Raw genomic sequence first — 20428 nt, 5'->3', positions numbered from 1 at the left:
CTCCAAGATATTTTCTTAGAATTAAAACTTGGAAAACTCAATTTTTAAATGGACATTTGGTTTTCTTGTGAACCAAAAATATTGATTAACTATTTCAGTCATAAGTATCTAGATACCTATGATGTATCATGCCTGTACATGGAGTGAATGTTTTGCTTCACTATAGGTTCTACCAATAGCCTCTTCATATATTATGTTCCCTCCAGTTCTTGGAAAACATCTGGGCTTGCATCCCGTGCTAGATTAATGAGGTTAAGAATAATAGCTGAGTGAGCATACTGGTATAGTTGGTTGAAATAAAATACTAATATCTCCACATAAAGAACTGATCAGTGGCCACACACCTTATTCCCTGATATTAGCCAGTCTTAATTTAATGTCAGTTGAGATCTTCTGGTCCCTTGAGGTTCAGATTGGCCGAAAATCGAAACAATTCCCAAGATTTCTACAAATTCCTGGAATAGGGGAGTTTTCTCCTTCTGTCTTCTTAGTCTGTTATTTATTTATTTATTTATTTATTTATTTATTTATTTATGTCATACCAAGGAGCTCCAGACTAGAAATTCAGCACTTTCTCTATTTTATCATAAAACCAAATAGCATGAAGTGTTATCTAGTAAAGTGAGTTTACTGAACAATTGAAGGAGCTGGAACTGGTTATATCAAAAACAAGTAGGGCAAATCAACCTTGAAAAGTATCATCCACTGCATACTTCTGTTTTTAAAAGTCATGTTGGCCATAAATTTATTGGGAATTTCCCAGTGACCTTCACCTCTCCCAGTGCTCTGCCATCTTGTTGGCAGCCACTCCTACTACCAATCTCTTATTTCTCTCTTCTCTTCTTTCTCTTGTAAATAAATCTTATTTTCTCATATTAAGCTGTTTGTTTGATTTTTGCTTGGATTCTGACAATATCTATTCAGTTTTTAGTTTTTCCATTTCTTCATTTCTTACTCTTCAATCAGTTCTCATCTGAGTCCCACTGCTTCAATTCGTCTTATTTGACTTCTTGATAGCATTTGGCTTTCCTTCCCCAAATACTCATTTTTTTCTAGTCATCTGAATTTCCAGAAACTTCTAGGACATTCTTAACCCCTCCCTTTCTTCAACTTTCTTATAAACCCATCATAAATTCTTGAATTTATCCATTCTTTCCATCACAACTGCCTCTTATCCAAACTCCCCACATCTCTCACCTGAACCCCTACATCTTATTTGATCACTACTTCTACCACTGTTCCACCCTATTATTTTCTCTATTGGTTACCTAGAATAACCTTTTAAAAATGCAGGTAGGCCCAACTCACTTGTTTCCATAAAAGCAGATAAACTGAAACCTTTAAAATTTCCCTTTCCTGGGACAAAAGCCATAGCATTATTGTAGCCAACTTGATTCCATTCTCTAGGCTCTATCTGATGCTCCAGCTCAGCTAGTGTGCCATCTCACTCACACTCTGCTCTCCAGGAAGAACATGCTCTTTTTAGGACTGCAAATGCATCTTGTTCTCTTCAATCTCTGGTTCACCACATTGTCTTATCTTTTGGAATTGTGATTCATACCCCTCATAACCTCAATACCCTCTCCCGTATCACCTTCACCTCTACCCAATACCAGTTCAAATCATTTTCTCCAGCAAGCCTTTACCTTTTCTGTGGACTAAGCAGGTCCTCTTTCTGTATTTCATTACACTACCATGAAACTTATGTCATATTACATATCTTAAATGCAGTTAAACACTTGTGTGATTATGTGGTTGAAGTTGGTCTCCCTGGCCGACTGTAAGTTTGATGTGAGGAAATAGGTCTGTTTTATTTAGCAGACATGTTGTATCCCTGTGTTGTATATGTATACAGCTGCATGTGCTGTCTTCAGAAGTCCAGCACAGCGCCAAGCAAATAATCACACTAAATATATCTTGTTTGAATGAACTTGTCAAATTGTCTAGAATTTTGGTATCTGCTCTTAAGATAATATGTATTCACCTCTTTTCAGCTACATTCAGAATTATGTTAGCAAGTACATATAACCAATGACAGTGACAGCATTTACTAAACACATAATGAGGCTTTTCTTGTGTGAGAGTGAAGTACACACACCTTCAACCTCCATAGATTACCCCTGCACCTAACTCCTGAGCCCCAGCCACGGTGAATAGGATATACTTTGCTATGTGCTCTCACAGCCAACTTTTGCATATATCACTTGCATGGCCTGGATTGCCCCACCTCCCACTTCCATTAATTGGCTATGAACGTCCAACCCACATTTTGGATACCCCTCCCATTTCTGAAATTGTAAGGTTGGATTAGTTACTGCCCTTTGTACATTTTCATTGCAACTATTCCTTTCTACTGTAATCATGTCACTGTTGATTTCTTCCACTAGACTGTAATTCCTTAAGGAAAGAACCAGGTCTTATTCATTATTACATACTAAGTACTTAATGTAATATCTGACATATAATAGAATTCAACAAATAAATATTGAATAGATACATTAAAATAATCTAGTGTTTTTATTAAATAGACATCCTTTTAGTAATTTCAAATGTTTTTTTCAGGTATGAGAATGATAATGTTATAAGATAAAATAACTGACTTGAGAAAAACTATTGCTATCCATATCTATGAGATAAACTACTAGGAATGATATATTTCAAATATCTATACACTAATTTCATAAGAAAATGAAAGGTTATTGGGAAGACATGAAAATTTATAGAGAAAACAATATCACTAACATACAAGAAAACTGAACATCTAACCTTTCCAACCCCTAGCGTAGTAAAGAATTTGGCCTTGCCCAAAGAGAGGTCTTGCCATTGCCCTCAGCTTCTAGAAAGTAATCTCTATAATGTCTTTCTTTGCTTGGGAGGTCTTGGGTCATACAGGATAGTCCAATCATATGATTTAGAGTATGGGTTAGCCACACCTGTATAGTCTTCAAGCTGGGTCTGGTCATAGAGTAGGAGTTGGGTCATACTGGAAAATCCAACCATGTGATTTAGGGCATGAGTTAATTACACCTGTAGAGTCTTAGAGAAGGGCCTGGTCATGCCACAAATAGGACATTTTGACTTAGAGTAGGGGATTTGATTCATGTGGTATCAGTCAACCCAGAGACTGAGATTAACCATGTGAGCAATGAGTCCATCAATCATGTCTAGTTGATGAAGTCCCCCCAAAACCTCTGGACAGAAAGGCTCAGTAAGCTTTGCTGGTTGGCACTTCAAACACACTGCCACATGTCAGAGCAGTCAGAGTAATGCATTTTAACAGCACAGGGAGAAGACAATAGAAGCTCTGTGTTTTGTACTTCTCCACTCTGCCCTGTGGCTTTTTCCTTTGGCTAGTTTTAATTTGTATCCTTTTCCTATAAGAAGCTGTACCCGCGTGTATAATAGCTTTAAGTGAGTTCTGTGAATCACTTCTAGCGAAGCATGGAAACTGAGGGTGGTTTTTACAACCCCTTGAACTTGCAGTTGGTGTCAGAAGTGAGGGTGGTTTTGGGGACTGTGCCCAACTTTGCAGCTGGCCTAACTTCTTATACCATACTAAATAGAATTCATCTAACAAAGGAGGTAAAAGATGTTATTTTATTACTTATAGTTATATTTAAATTTTTTTGAGGTAAGCAGAGAGTAAGACTCATATATAGAGAAAGTAAATATGAGTTTTTCTTGAACTATCATAAAAGTTAATTGACATATATGTCTAAGTATTTTTTTACTAGGAAAAGTAAAATATAAAATAATTATGGTAAAACAAAATAAACATTATATGTTTGTTAAATAGACTGTTTTGATGTATCTTGACATCCTTAATTGAAATGCACTTGATACTAAATATTCAATAATATAAATGTATTAAGTAAAATCTTTCAACTATTATGACACAACATAATAGTAATATTTGGAAAGAATAATGTCTGCATATAAGTAAAAAGCACTTTTTTTGTATTTATTCATTAAATGATCTCAGTACTTTGGTTGCTTTGGTGTCTAATTGAAAGATAATCCTATTACTAAACTCCCACTCTTTCAATGAGTCATGTCATTAGATTTGAATTTTCAAAACAATCACCTTAGCAATTTAAAATGTTTCTTCATTCAACTTTACAACAAAAAATTGAGGGCAGAAAGTAATATAAAAATAAACATACTGTGGTATCATAATTGCCCTTTTAAAAATATTTATGTGATGTATCTAATCTTCTTTCTTTCTTAATGAAATTGCTATCTTTTTTCCCTAAACTCTCTTTGAAACATGGTGCTGTGTATACATTTGGTTATTTTATTCTGATAGGAATAATGTGGTCATTCTTCTTATACTGTCACATGTAATAAAAAGCACAAACTATTTTATATCCTAAAATACATGATGCTAAATTTATATTTATTAATTTTCAAACTAAACTTTTTTACGACTTTTAATTAAACTACTTTAAAAGTTTAACGTTAAACTTGTTTGAAAATTAACTCTTATTGATAAGCCCACTTGCATAAAACAGTAAGAAGCAACTATAATGTTTATTCTCACTGGTTCTACATTTGGTGAACATGTAGCAATAAAACTTCTCAGAAGGAAAGAAGAAAAAATATAAAGTATCATTCCCAATATAGTTGTGTATGTTTGAAAGCACCCCTAAAGTTTTTATAAATACTACTAGCACTTTCCATACCTCAGGAGAAGTTGAAGTTCTCAGTGGTTGGCAGAACGCTTACAAAGCAAGTAAAGATCATGGGCCTCAGCACATTCTAGCCACAAATTAGATATGAATGCTCACTATATTTTTACTAAAAGCCACAGCTTGGCTCAATTACAAAATTCTTCCCTTCATATGAGGAGAGTTGAATCACATACTGGAAATTGTGATAGCAAAGCTCAAGGATGTTCCAAAGTGTATATGTGGTTGACCACTTAGAAGTTTCTCAAGTTTAAATCAAAAGACTTCCAACATATAAATACCCAGCCCTTCCTTCACCTTCCCCCATAAACTAACTGCAAAATCATTTCTTCAATGTAAATGAGTCTCAATGATTATGTTGTATTAACAAATTGAATTAATCCTAGTGAACAAAGAAAGATTCTATATGGTACAGAAAAGGTCTAAATAAAACTTAGAGCTCATAATTGTCACTTAAATAATTCGTTCCATTCAAGTTCAGAGTAAAGAGATATAGAAGTTTGGATAGAAGTGCATCCTTTAAAGAATATGTTTTATAAACATAAAAATTATTAAATATGTCTGATATATGCTATATCCATGAAACAAAACTTTTCTTCTTTACTTTTGGCTTGTTAGAGAAAGCAAAAATTATATAGCAAATATGTCATATCCAACTGCAAACATTACCACCACCACCACCACCACCACCAACTCTACTAATAGCAGATATTTAGTTAGGGTTAACTAGGTGTCAAAGGTTGTTATAAATATACATGTGAACTGACTTACTCTTAATAACAACCCTATGAGATACATCGCTGTATTTTACAGAGGAAGACACAAAACTACTATAACTATAGCCACTAGTATTACTAGTATCGCTATTAATACTACTAAAACTGCTACTATTACTATTAAAATGGCTACTATAACTTCTACTATTGTTACTGCCACTACTGATACTACTACTGAACTCCTACTATTACCAAATTGAATTTATTGAATGTTTTTAAATGTCTAGCAATGTGCTAGCTACTTTACATACATTTTCTTATTCAATTTCTATAATTATATTTATAATTTCATAGCCCTAATAATGAAACTAAGACTATCTCCTTTTCAATTCTGAGTTCCAGAAGTAATACTCCCCAAGGATTTACTATTAGTATTCCCATTTCAGAAACAAGGACCTTGAGATTTTACATTAAACTGTTTGTGGAAGGCTCCATAGGTAATATATAGCCCTAATTTCACCAGGTCAAGCTGTTTCCAAGGTAGTGCTTAATAGATTAGATAACTGGATTTAGGTTCACTAGTTTGGTAAGTAGATGTGGTGCTTCTTTATATATGATATGTTATTATTTTACTTATTAATTTTTTCTATTTAAATTTTCAAACATAAGTAAAAAGAATAGTACTATCACCATCTATAAACCAGGCAACTAGATTTAACAATTGTAAACTTTTTGCCATATTTGCCTTATCTAATTGTCTAGCTAACTAGCTCTATATTTACTTCTCTCTGTCCACTATCTGTCTTTCCGTCTAAGGCTGAACTCTTGAAAAATAAATTCCGGATATTAGGATATCAGTACTCAACTCATCAACTCATCAGCAATTTCTAAAGACACTAGCTTGAATCTCAAAAAATTGATGTCGTTCTCTCACATAATCACAAAACCATTTTCCTTTTCTTCTTCTTCTTTTTTTTTTTTTTAATTTTGAGACAGAGTCTCACTCTGTCACCTAGGCTGGAGTGCAGTGGCACAATCTCGGCTCACTGCAAACTCTACCTCCTGGGATCAAATGATTCTCATGACTCAGCCCCTCAAGTAGCTGGGATTACAGGCGTGCACCACCACCCTAGGCTAATTTTTGTATGCAAAACCATTTTCACACATGACATAATTAACAGTAATTCTCTAATGTTATCTAGTTTTTGTTAGTGTTATTTGAAGTAATTCATCAATATTGAGTCAAAAAAATAAACAAAATGACAAAACAACTTTATTAAAGTGAAGTGATGTCATTGGATATACAAAAAATAAGGTAAGTTGTCCAGGATAATTTCTAAGACTACTAAGATAATTACTAAGAGTGAGTTTGCATATATATTAAGAGTAGAAGTGTTGAAAATCTCTAAATTTGGCTATTTTTGTATGGAATAAACAATGAGAGTGACACCTGAAGAGTCCAATTTTGATCAGGTGGCCATTTTAAATGAAAACTCAAAAGACCATTTTCTTTGAGGTTTCTCCTAAGCATTTTGAATGATGGGACAAAAACATCAATGCCTTTGATTTGGATCCTATGTTTTAGAGTTGAAATACAACTCATGTATCATTATATGGTTTTCAAATTGGTTCCCATTAGCTTTAGAGTTCTAAAAGTCTTCTTGGACCACTTTGTAGAAAAAAGTGATTAGAATGGGCATTTTGGAGATAAGAGGAAGTGAGAGACCCTGTGGATAAGGGTCTTGGCTATGTAGTATGCTCCACAGACACACAAATACACACAGACACACACACACACACACAATTTCATCTTCAGAGCAATCTCATTTTCATCTTTTGTTTATATGCTGAGGTTCTGATTTGAATTGTCTTTCCAAAAAGCATTTTGCTGCTAAAAATCTTTTTTTACTGTTGATTTTGGAAATTTTTGATGTAGCCCAAACTCTTCATGTGACAGAGGAGAAGCCTGAGGCTCAGAGTGACTGTTTTGCCCAGTGTCATATAACTCGTCAGTGGCAAAACCGGAGCAAATGTCCAAATCTTTAGATCATGCTCTGTTCTTAAGCACAAAGTGAAAAAATTAGATAGTTTTTTAGGACTGCAACCGCTAATAACAAAGTAGCATATTTCTAGTATGCTGTAAATAAAACATCAAACACCATGTAAACTCATAAAATGTTTAAGACACCAACATTCTACAGGTTTATTTATCCCTCTTTTTATTGTCTGTTTTACAAGCAAAAAAAGCCAGAATAAGCAATGTGGAGGCGCTTAAATATGTGTGGAGTTCTATGTAAAAGATGTGTCCTTAAATTTTGATAAATTTTGGCAGATCCCTCAAAGCCTATATGTATATATTTTATATTATATAACATATAATATATGCTTTATATATAATATATAATGTATAATATATATTTTATATATATATTATATATATGCTTAATTCCATTCACCTCACATTCTTATCAACAAATGCTTAGTAAGGACTATGAGAAGCTAGGCTAGACAGTGACATCAGCTAACATGGTCTATGCATGGGAAGTGTGATGATCTTAAAAGAAGCTAGCCCAACTAAAAAAACACCCAGGAACATAGATACCTTCCTTCGTTTACCACTGGAAAGTAGCAAATAAAATATAGCAGTTAGGTATCAGTATAGGTTTATTAAGGTAGTAAAAAAGAGATCAGAAAAGTTATATATTCATACAGAATAAAGTACAATAGAGTTATCTAATTATCTATCTCCTTTCAAACTAATTACTGATAAGGAAAATAGAGCAATTTGACATGGGCCGAATGCTTTTGTATCTTTTGTGGTCACAAGACTATGCCAGGAGCCTGTACTTTTTTTTTTTTTTTTTATGTATTTCTCCCTCTTTTCCACTGCTCATCAAAATTTAAGAGTCTTAAATTCAAGAAGCACATATCCACTATCCTCTACTACTTAAACTATTTTGGATATACATTTTAAAAATTTTAGTTTATTTTTATTTGTGTCCCCAATACTCTCAGATGCTCAAAACAATATAACATCTCTTTGTTTCCAATACATCATGCTTAAAACCTTGCGGTGGCCAGTCCCAGTATTGCTAAGTCTCTTCTTCAATATCTTTCTTGAGGACATTTCTCAATCTTGGTTCTATTGATAACTTGGGCCAGATAATATTCTGTTTTTGGACTCTGTGTTGTGCATTATAGGATATTTAACAGCTAAACAGATACCTAAAATACACCCCCCCCACACACACACACACACCCCTCTCTACAGTTGTGATAACCAAAAATGTTTCCACACGGGACCAAAGTTACAAAGCTTCAGGGCTTCCACGATCTCCTTGTGGCTGCCTAGTCTCCTTCTCTGATTTTTTTCGGCTCAAATCTGATTCTTACCAAGGATTATTGCCCAACTATCCTTGTTTTCTCCCACATAATTCTGGATAATCTTAACCTTCTTGTTCAACAGTAAATAGAGGCTGGGTGTGGTGGCTCATGCCTGTAACCCCAGTGCTTTGAGAGGCTGAGGTGGGTGGATCACCCGAGGTCAGGAGTTCGAGACCAGCCTGGCCAACATGGTGAAACCCCATCTCTACTAAAAATACAAAAAATTGGCCAGGCATGGTGGTGGGTGACTGTAATCCCAGCTACTTGGGGGGCTCAGGCCAGAGTATTACTTGAACCCAGGAGGCAAAGGTTGCAGTAAGCCGAGATCACGCCATTACACTCCAGCCTGGGCAACAAGAGCTAACCTCTGTCTCAAAATAAAATAAAATAAAAACCCACAAAAACAACAGCAACAACAAAAATAGTGAATAGAGACAAATATTTAAAAAATAACAAACTGACTTCTGTTTTATCATTTTTCCTCTCCTTTTTGCTTGTCTTGCAGAAACAATTTCTGCACAAGATCACAGCATGATCTAGTTTTAAATACATATTTCTAAAATCTAAAGACCGTTTTTTGATATGTTTAATACAATTTTTCTTTAAAAAAGGAAAACCTTTGGGTAAGAAATCTTCTTCTCTCTTGAGTGGTATTGCCTATGCACTCAGAAAAAATGCACACACACATACCTGCAAACACACACCCAGTGTAACTATCTACAGGGGATCAATAGGAATTGCCAGGAACTTTATAGTTAGACCACTTGAAACTGTGTAGACATGACTTACAGTGTATTGCAAAGGCGGCTAACAGTGAAGGGAGAATGAAGTAATTTGGGCAATATGGTGAGCATACAAGGTTCATTAAACCAGATTAGAGAATAAAATGTGAGTTGAACAGTACTGTCTTGTAGAACGTCAAACACTTAGGGGAGAATTATTTCACAGACATGAACATTAACCAAAAGATGAAGAATTGAAGTGGTGGAGATTACAGGGTTGGCAGTCAGGCCACCTGGCTTCAAATCATGTTAGCCACTAGCGACTTGTATGATTACATGGGATCAGTTACTCAATTTTTCTAATGCTCACTTTCCTCACTTTGGAAACTGAGAAAATCACAATAATATGCACTCCACAGAGGATTTCTGTGAAGATCAACTGAGAAATATGTGAAAAACATTTAACCCAATTCTGACTAAACAGTAAGCCCACAATAAATGGTAACTATTATTACCTCTTCACCGCCCTCAGCAATGAAATACCCAGTTTTTGTTTGTTTGTTTGTTTGTTTTTTGGTCTCAGTCTAAGTATCCAGCACAGCAAGTAGTGCAAGTATTAAATTGTGAAAAATGAGATCTGTGACTCAAAAAAAAAAAAAAAAAAAAAAAACCCAAAACAAAACCAAAACAAAAACTAGCAAAAGCTTCTAGAATTTCCAGTTGGGGATGATTGCTCTATTATAGAAAGTATTAACAATCATTATATACCAGATCCTGTGCCAAGTCTTTATATGCACTCTTTCATGAAGTAACTAGTTTTGCAAACTCAATGAAGTAACCTGAATGAAGTAAGTGAATGATTAATCATGTTTTACAGAGGGAAATTCAGAGGCTTAGAGAATTTTAATCCCTGGATCAGGGTCACCAAATAAGAGGTGAGAAAATGAAGCCTAAAGCCCAGGTTGGCTTGTGACAGAATTTCTGAACAATTCAAATGATATTTATGAATTCATAAAAGACAGGCAATAATGTCCCACAGTATTACAATTTTAACATGTATTTGTAATAAGAGTAATATATATATATGTGTGTGTGTGTGTGTATGCATATATATATACGAATGAAATAGTGACAATCTCCAGAACTGGAAATTTTTAGAAACTCATGTAATAAAGATAATGACTCTAAGCAGCTAATGTTGTTAATGACACAAAATGAATGTCAAAAATGGAGGGCTACTGAAAAATTCTACAGGTTAGGTGCCACCTTGAAAGAAGAATAAAATGAGATATTTAAAATTTGTATTTTTGATAGATTGTCTTAAGTCTTCTCTGGAACAAGAAAAGTCATAAATTAAATGAATAAATAAAATGGCTCTGCTATTTGTATTTACTCTAAGGGATTAAGTAGCTATTGAATTAGAAAGCCAAAACAGGAGCCACTTTATAACTGGACTTGAAAAATTGATGATCATTTGCAATATAACATCAACAAAATAAAATAATGGCAGATAAACTGTTTTAATATCTTATTGTATCAAAACCTCACATTTATTAAATTTCTGCTTCGAGCTTGTACTTTTAACACCCCCCATGTATAAGTTCAAGTTCCAGTGGAACATCTACTGACAATTATTACATATTAATATACTCAGGAAAATTTTAGATGTTTAACTCCTTAGTGTTTTTCTATAATCAGTACTAGGTGTGCATTTACTGCGTTAAAATTGAAAGTTACATTAAAAAACAAATTAATCCTAAAGAGTTTTACATAAAGTAGGATCACTAAATATAAAGACAGTGTAATTTTTGCTTTTTTGGTGTTCCTATTAAACTCTTAAAAGAAATATACGGCCTGGCGCGGTGGCTCAAGCCTGTAATCCCAGCACTTTGGGAGGCCGAGACGCGTGGATTACGAGGTCAGGAGATCGAGACTATCCTGGCTAACCCGGTGAAACCCCGTCTCTACTAAAAAATACAAAAACCTAGCCGGGCGCTGTGACGGGCGCCTGTAGTCCCAGCTACTCGGGAGGCTGAGGCAGGAGAATGGCGTGAACCCGGGAGGCGGAGCTTGTAGTGAGCTGAGATCCGGCCACTGCACTCCAGCCTGGGCGACAGAGCGAGACTCCATCTCAAAAAAAAAAAAAAAAAAAAAAGAAAAGAAATATACATCTTTAAAAATGTATAGTTACATTTTTCCTAATAATTACATAACTTTAATTAGAAAAAGTATAAAGAAGACTTTTTAAAATCACCTATAATCTCACAATTTATTAATAAGTATGAGCAGATGCATTTGTTTAATTTCATGAAGGAAACGAAAGTCCCAAATTACACCAGACTGTGAAATTTGAATCCTTATACAATGTTGCCCCTTAGTGGTTTAAATCAAGAATAGCAAGCTAAAATCAGTGCATACTTGATTGACTTCAATTTATTGAAACTAAATTGGAAAACAAAAACTTAGGTTCTTGAAATAAAAAGTTTAAAATTTGATTTCCCTATTCTTTTTTATTATTAGTCAGAACATCCTGTATTAATTTTTAGCAATGAAAATTGTTAAAACATGTTAATTACATCGGTTTTGTTAACTGTAATAGCTACCAAATAAACATTTACATCTGAATCTTAAACTCTCAGGGTATCATTGGTTTATTTTGGGCTGGTGTCTGTGTCTATTTCAGTGTTTTATTTACCCTAGTGCCTACAAATGTGTCTGCTTATAGCATGTGCTTAGTACGTATTCTTAATGAACAAATGCTATTCAATTGTTGAAATATTGGGAGAACTACCTAAAACACCAAATCATTATTTAGGAAACATACATATATACACACACACTAAGCTTTTGATAGGAGGAGCCACTTATTTTGAGAATGATCTATTAACAGTCCTAGAAGCAATTACTAGCTTCCAGGACCCTCTTCTAAAAGGAGGATCACATATTTATAGTGTTTTTACTTAAATTTTGCATGGCATATTGAGCAGTGAAGTTTAACTTTCTAGTTTGCCTTAAACGAGAAGGAAGGTGCCAGGGAAAGCTTCATTAGTCTTGTGTTGGTTTGAAAGACAGAATTCAGTTTAACTATTTATTTTAAAATGATTCTTATCTGGGCTTTTTAAAAATCGAGATAATTGAATGCTTCTGTCCATCCACAAAGTGCTAAACATGTGCATTTGATATTCTGATTCAATTAAGATGCATATCAAGCCAGCTGAGTAGGTTTGCTCCCACTGTCAGATCATGATTTGATGGAATGAACTGAAACCTGAGCGGGTGAGTCCTGAGATTGGGCCTGCGGTCAGGACTCTACTCTGGTTTAGCTGAGGGGGCAACTATGTGAATCTCTGCAGCTATCATCTGAAAAGGAAGAATGTGCAGTAAGTGGCCATAAGGTCATTTACATTTTTATGGTCTAATTTATTATTTATTTCCTAATTAGTATTCCAGTTATTTCTTTGTTTTACTGTTTTTTGTTTTTTGTTTTTTTAAGTGACTGGGCTCCATTTTTCTTTCTCTTTAAATTCCTTTTTATCGTTTTCTTTTTGCAGTCGTTATTTACATCTAACAGCACAATGTAACTAGTATGTTAAAGAATATAAATTAGCTCTAAATACGAAATTTCAGTTTAATGAGGGCAATTTTTGTCTGCAAATTTATTTACATAGACTTCATTGCAGCTATTAGTTACTACTTTATAAACTATAGTTGTGGAACTTCTAGACTTTACTTTTGAAATTATTCAATTTATAACACCAAAGATAATTCTTTCAAATTCAGAAGGCTACTTTTTGTGAAAGTAAGATCCCTGTTTAGCTCACTTTTTTCCCTTAAAATGAATAAAACCCGAGTTGTATTTACTTTTCTTGCAAAATAAAATACAATTTAAATAAAGTATTGGAGATTTTGGTGCCAATTTGACTAATTTTGGGCATATGCAAAATAGTTTCAGATCTATAAGGAAAATATATTACCTGGTATAATGTCAAAATACAAAATTTACAGTTCCCTGCCAATTCACAACTGTTATTCTTTAAAATATAATTTTGGTTCAGAAACTGAAAGAGGATTGGGGATTGGTAGGTATACACTAGAGGTGTACAGTTGTAGCTAGATCAGTTAAATTAAAACTCCTCTAAAGCTAAAAACATAGCTGGACAATATGAACGCATAATACGATAATGTGTACATATCAATCTTCAGGTTTTATGGGACTTAAACAATCTTAAATGTCCTACTAAGTTCATTCGTGCTTCTTTTTTATATTAGTAACTGACTTCTAAAATAAGTTTTCTTAATTATGCCTATGTTCTAAATATGTCCTTAGTCTTCCAAATGTTTGCTTTTCTAAAGAGGCTGGTAGGGCCAGTGATTGATTTACTTTTTAAATACATTGTAACCTAGACAGCCTACCAAGACACCAACGATGTTCCTATATAAGTTGTTGTTTTGCATGCCTTACTTCCCAATCTTTTTCCTCTATTTTATTTCTTTCTACACCTTGACTCTCTATATCACTATGTTTAGTTATAGGGCTTGTAGAATGTAACACTTTTTAATTCTTAAAATATAGCCATTTAACCCTTTTCAAATCACATAAACGAATTCTCCAAATTCTCCAACATATGTAATTGTGTCTTTCTTACTCTTAAATCATAACTTAAATGCCTTAAGGTCATCATTATAACAAAGATTAAGTTCTATGCTCTTCATTCAAAGTAAAAATGAAGGCACTAGAACCAAGGGCACATATATACTGACATAATACACATCAATGTAAAATTGTATTAAAATTAAGGGGGAATCATACCTGAAGCCCAATTAATATTAATTGATTGATACTTCTACCAAAATCCTCAAGGCTAGCCATTTTAGAAAGATTTAGCAGTACAACAGTTAATATAAGGAGAACCACAAAAAGCTTTCTTGCCTGCTTTTTGGTCTCATGAAAAACGAAGATCATATAAAATATGATTATAGTAATAGAACTTTCAATGCAGACATAGGAATCACTGGGGTGTTAATAAGATGAAACTTAAAACACATACCATAAAATTCCTCTGGTAATGAATATTCTCTTTGTTAAAATCGATCACATAGCCATTGAAGGACCAAACAAATGTGAGATCCAAGGCAGGATCAGAGGACGCAGCACACTGCATGGTGGCATTTTCTCCAACTGTGATATCGGCATTAATCGGGGCCAATATAATTCGCGTGGGATCTATATATTTTTAAATAGATAAGTAAAGCACAACTCAAGAAGATAAAAGACACCATATTATCTGGTATATTAAAATAATAAAAACCAATATATATTTATTTGTGCAAAATAATAAGACGTTTTCATACCCAAATTCCAAGAACAATATCATCAAGCAAGAAACTTGCCTGAAATTCTTTTGAAGAAATTTATAAATACATTGACTGTTTAGATGCTTAGTGCTGAATCACATGTTTTTTTAATACATTAGAAATTAAGCACCCTCAAACATTAACTTACCTGTGATAACAAGGGTTCCAGTGCTATTAGCTTTCCCTCTGTTATTTTCTGCAAAGCATGTATAGATACCTCCATCATTCCTTGTAATATTGTTGATTTCCAAGCTACCATCTTCCCAAATGAGTATTCTAGTGAAATAAAAATACATATAATTCACAAACCTGATTTAGTAAAATACATTATGTCTTAGATTGCAAACACTAATATTTTTCAATTATTATATTCCATATAAATCATGCGACCACAGACATTTTTGTAAGTTGAAAAATTCTAGCCTTTAGTTATAATATTTTTTCTCATCATTGACAATTTGTTTTGGAAATCCACTTTCATCTTTTTCTTGAACTATTGCCATAGTCTTCTAACTGACCTTCCACTACAGGACAGGCTGAAATCAGTCATAGGCCTGAAAGAAATGAGCCCAGGTCTCCCAGAAATGTAACCTCAGGACTTCAATTCAGACTAGGAGGTGAGGACAGATTGCCATTTCCATGGCTACAGAGAAATATAAACATATTTTATTTTTAGAAACTTTAAAAAATATTTTACAACCTCCCTTAGTAACAACTTCTGGAACAAATTAATATTTAGGAAATTCTTCTTTGAACAGAAACTAAGTCTTTCATACTACACATATTTCCCTGCATGTCAGCCTCTTCCCCAGGGGATGGAGATGAAAAATTCACCAAGTTTTATTGTATAGAAACTCACACTTAGATTAAATACTGAATTGCCTGTCATTGGATTTTTTTACTTTCTTCAAATGGATCATTTTCAAACCTAAATTATCTTTTAAAGTTTGCACAAAACATGCAAACATATATCCATTTTAAGGGCAAAATCTGATAAAAGAAAAAAAAACCTATTTTTGTCTACCTTATTGATAAAAATCTTCATACAAGAAAATATCAAAATTTCCACTAATATTATAGTCCAGGATTTCCTTTCCTTTCTTGAACAATCCAGTCCTGACTTGAAGCTCATTTCAGAATACTTTTAGTTGTTGAAGGAGAAATGAAGTATCAAAATAATATAATGATAAAATTAATTATTTAAGATCATGGAAGCTCTGAGAGTATTCCTCTTTCTCCAACTCTGAGGAGTATAATTTATTCTCTGTCCCAGACGCTTACTCAGAAATCCATCACTGTGTTTATTCAAAGTCACACATTCCACAGACTGTTCTCAGCCAATGACTGATCACAGGAGAAATTTTAAACCGGGCCTGCTCCTGGAAGACAGCAAACTCCTTTGATACACATTTTTGACTGGAAGCCTCTCCAGTGGCATTACCGTACTCTCTTAGAAGTACAGTGCAGTCCAAGTAACTTCAGCACAATATTTTTTCCTTCCTTCCCTCTGTCCTTCATCTGGGATCAGACCTGTATCTCAGTAAAATACTTTTCCAAGCCTCCACCAGCTTCCTCTCTATTTTCCCTCCCATGCATTGCCATTAATTAATTTCTTACATAGCTAATCTTCCTGGCGTCAGCCTCTTGGAGGACACACATTCATACAATATCAATACTAATGGGTCACGCTTTTTCTCACTAAGCTCTAGTGTAAGTCCTCAGCCAAGTTCCCACATCCCTCTCATTTAATTATTTTTCAAGAAACACAACAAAAATTATAATCAAGTAGCAGTGGAAAAAACAATCATGTTTCTTTCTTAAATCACGCTAATATTTTTAGCTTACTTAGTTTTCGACTGATCTTTACCATCTTTAAAGGGTATACAAAATTCCATGTGTCATTCATCTCATTTATACTTTCAGGTACATTTCCCTTGAGATTAAAATTATTTTTTAATAAAAATATTTAGAAAACCTGATTTTTTTGTAATAATTATCCTTATTCTTAAAGTAATATAGATTAAACTCTCAAGATCGTATCCTTATTTCCAGATACTATGATATATAGATCAGGTGTTAAACAAACTAGGAACAATCTGGTCTTTAACCAATTGGTCACTTATTATTGCCAAAATTGCTCCAGAATAACCTCTGGAGTAGAAAAGACTAACGGAGATCCCTTCCTATAAGTGGTTTAAATAAAAGTGACTTTAGAGCTAATAGCAATCCATTGAATTTAAATTAGCAACTAACTTAATTCTGTTAATTACAAAGAAATTCTGCTGCGGAAAGTATATCATTTGAGCCAAAAATAAAATCATAAAATGATAACCTAATTACCATTTATCAAGATACATAGCTTCTCCCAAGTATCACAGAAACCACTCTTTAGGCCACTAACCAGATACAGAAAGAACTTAGTTACGTGGAAATGGTTTTTATAATTACATTCAGAAGAATAAGATTATATTTATACTTAAAGACCAATATTTAGTTAGTCCTTGGGTATTCTTTTTCAAAATAAACACCAAAATTTTTATGTTTAGCTTTTTATATGTATCATTTTACAATTCAAATATATTTGCATATGAATACTATATCTATTATAAAATGGTATTTACACTGAGATATTAATGGGTTAAAGTACTAAGTAAAAATTAGATTTATAGACTCTTTCATCAAGGAAATAATGCAATTTGATTTCAAAGGCTTTAAAAATATAACACAATCAAACTAAAATTTCAGGAGCTAGATCTTTCTCTTCTTTTTTTGAACACATATTGATATTTAGGAAAAACAAGTCCATGAAACATAGTTCTGCGAAATCCTTAGTTGAAGAGGTCCATGACGTGGGTCGTCATCAGAATCAGAAAAATATTTTATTATCAAGGAGGAGAACTAATGGTTTGTCCAATGCAGAATGCCCTGCCCTAGGTTGTGGAAGGAGTACGCACCTACACGTGCAGCTGCCCTTTGATCATGGTCTCCGCATTGCTCATTGTCTGAACATTAATGTCAGCAAAATGAACAAATGGACTTTTCCTTTAACACTTCTTGTTAAAATCTTAACAATTCTTAGGTCAAACATATTAACTTTAAAAGTTAATGTGTTCAGGGAAGCCCCTGATGTCCCTGCCCTCTTCCCCCATTCCATAAACAGCTGTGCCTGTGCTCATCCTAATAAGAGGGCTGTATTGGCATATTCTCAATTCATATCAGTGTCTTACAACTTCAAGTTCTAGTTTGGATAACATCAATATATTTTTTCAGAAGGTCACTTTAACTTTACCAAGCTTTAGACACATCAAAATATGGATGATAATTCCCATGTTACTTTATTGGGTTACTGTGAAGAAAATAATGTATTTTCTACACTTGATTAATGATTGTCTTTCAAATGACAAAAGTCATCCTATCCCTCCCCTGTTTAAGACTTTAAACAGATTTCCATTACTCTTAGATGAAGCCCAAGACCCTTAGCATAGAAAATTTTGTCATTGATGATCTGGTTTATTATGTCTCATCTCTTAAAAGTCTCCTCCATTTTCCTCTAAAGACAAATCACACTGATTTCAGTTTCTGCAATTTCTTACACATTCTAAACTTCTCACCACAGGGTCTTTGTGCATGCTGCCCTCACGTTCTGGAATACACCCCAAAGCCAACGCCCATGTCCCATCCCTCCCATTTCCCGTTCTGGCTTTCTCCTCCTCCTAATTTTTGCACTCAATATTACTTCTTCTAGGAAACATACAAACTGTTCAGTGTAGCTTTTACACAAATAATCTATATAAGTTGTACACTGCTTTTTCATCTTGTCCCCAAACCACCGAAACATTGGTAGATTGTTCACTTATAAGGAAGATGATGATAACATCTTGTTCATTTCAAGATGGGAAGAGATTATTTGCACTTTGAAATCACTTTTTTATTTTTCTACAAAAATATTTAATAGACTAATTGCATAAAATTCAGTTGAATATGAATGGATATAGATGCCTATATTGGGGGAAAATATGTTAGAGAGATCCTATTTTATTTCCCATTGTTTATTAACTGTGTGACATTGGGCAATTTATAACAACAAGACAACAAAAAACACCTCTGAGCTTCAATTTTCTAAACTCCTTATACATTACAGAGTCCTGTTAATTGAACCTTCATTATAATAGATACTGACAGGGATAGGTATTTCTATTCCATCTTAGAACTACAGGATCTGCTGTGAAAAAAAATAATTTAGAGCAAACAACATTTTCATTATTCACATATAAATAAGTCTTCTATAAAACAAACTTTTTCAAACAGTTTATTGCAATTGGATTTCTAGTTTCAGCACTGACCTGCTACTATTGACAAGCCACTCTGTCCCTTTACTCCATGAAAACTTTGGTTTTGGTGCAGCTTTAGGTTTGCATTCAATTATCACCCTTCCACCTTTAGCAGCCAGGATCTTCTTCTTCATAGGATTCATTTCAAAAGTTGGAGCCAACGCTAAAAAGAAAACAAATTGTTATTTTTCTCTTTCCGTTTGTAAAGCCTAAACATTGCTTCTGTGTTGTAGAATCGTTTATTCTTCTTTAATAGTTAATGGAAAGGATTAATCTCAGTAAATATGATCAGCTATCACCAATAGGCATTCTATACCTAATGCTTTGTAACTTTTATTTAATAACTTTGACTTATAAAATTCACCCAATTCCAATGTACAGTTCTTGATGATCACTGAATTGATTATTAGAAACTTTAATTAGAGTCCAGGCATGGTGGCTCACACCTATAATCCCAGCACTTTTGGAGGTTGAGGTGGGCAGATGGCTTAGCCCAAGAGTTTGAGAGTGCACTGGATAACACGGTGAAACTCCATCTCTACCTAAAATACCCAAAATTAGCTGGAAATGTTAGTGCATGCCTGCAGTCCCAGCTATCAAGGAGGCTGAGGTGGAGGATCACCTGAACCTAGAAGATCAAAGCTACTGTGAGCCGTGATCGCACCACTGCACTCCAGCCTGGGAAACACCGTGAGACCCTGTCTCAATAACTAAATAACTTTAATTTCAATAAAATGTTTTATACACACTTACCTTAAAATTAACACTGAATTCCGTTGCTTTGACTCAATTCCACAAGGAAAGTAAAGTGAAAGGCTGAAGAAAATTGACCAGCATTATACACACTGACATATGGTCCTAATCAATCCTCTAAACCACATGTTGACTGAACTATACCCAGTTTATAAATGAGAAAATTGAAATCTATTAGGATTATCTAATTCAGCAAAGGTGCCACAGGTAGTAACAAGTGGGAGTCACATTTGAATCTAGGTGCTTCTGTTTCCAAAGCATGTGCTTCTGATTAAACAATGCAGTCTCTCCTTCTTTATACGATTACTGAGCATCACCTGTATGCAAATACTCTGCAAAATGCCAAAATAACTGGAGCCCTACTTTCAGGATCTATCTATAAACAGCTATGGGAATAATGGTTCTAATAAACTAATTAAGGAGTATATGATCATTTGTAGTTCATCCTTACCTCCAAGTACAGAACAATAATTATCAGA

The 20428-nt window shown here is 33.9% G+C and overlaps 1 protein-coding gene across 5 annotated transcripts in view; it reads right to left on the bottom strand.

Moving 5' to 3' along the window:
- CNTN1 (contactin 1) overlaps positions 1–20428 on the bottom strand; it is a 380108-nt gene that overhangs the window by 108587 nt on the left and 251093 nt on the right. For all 5 annotated transcript variants that reach the window (XM_077952290.1, XM_015151426.3, XM_077952291.1 and 2 more), the window contains 3 exon segments: positions 19209–19359; positions 15014–15141; positions 14559–14734 (listed from right to left, as the gene is read on the bottom strand). In XM_077952290.1, coding sequence (XP_077808416.1) covers positions 14559–14734; positions 15014–15141; positions 19209–19359 — 455 coding nt within the window.

Source organism: Macaca mulatta, chromosome 11 (assembly GCF_049350105.2).
Source record: "Macaca mulatta isolate MMU2019108-1 chromosome 11, T2T-MMU8v2.0, whole genome shotgun sequence".
Taxonomy (NCBI): domain Eukaryota; kingdom Metazoa; phylum Chordata; class Mammalia; order Primates; family Cercopithecidae; genus Macaca; species Macaca mulatta.
The sequence above is the reverse complement of the archived record's forward strand: the minus strand, read 5'-3'. Positions and strand labels throughout refer to the sequence as shown.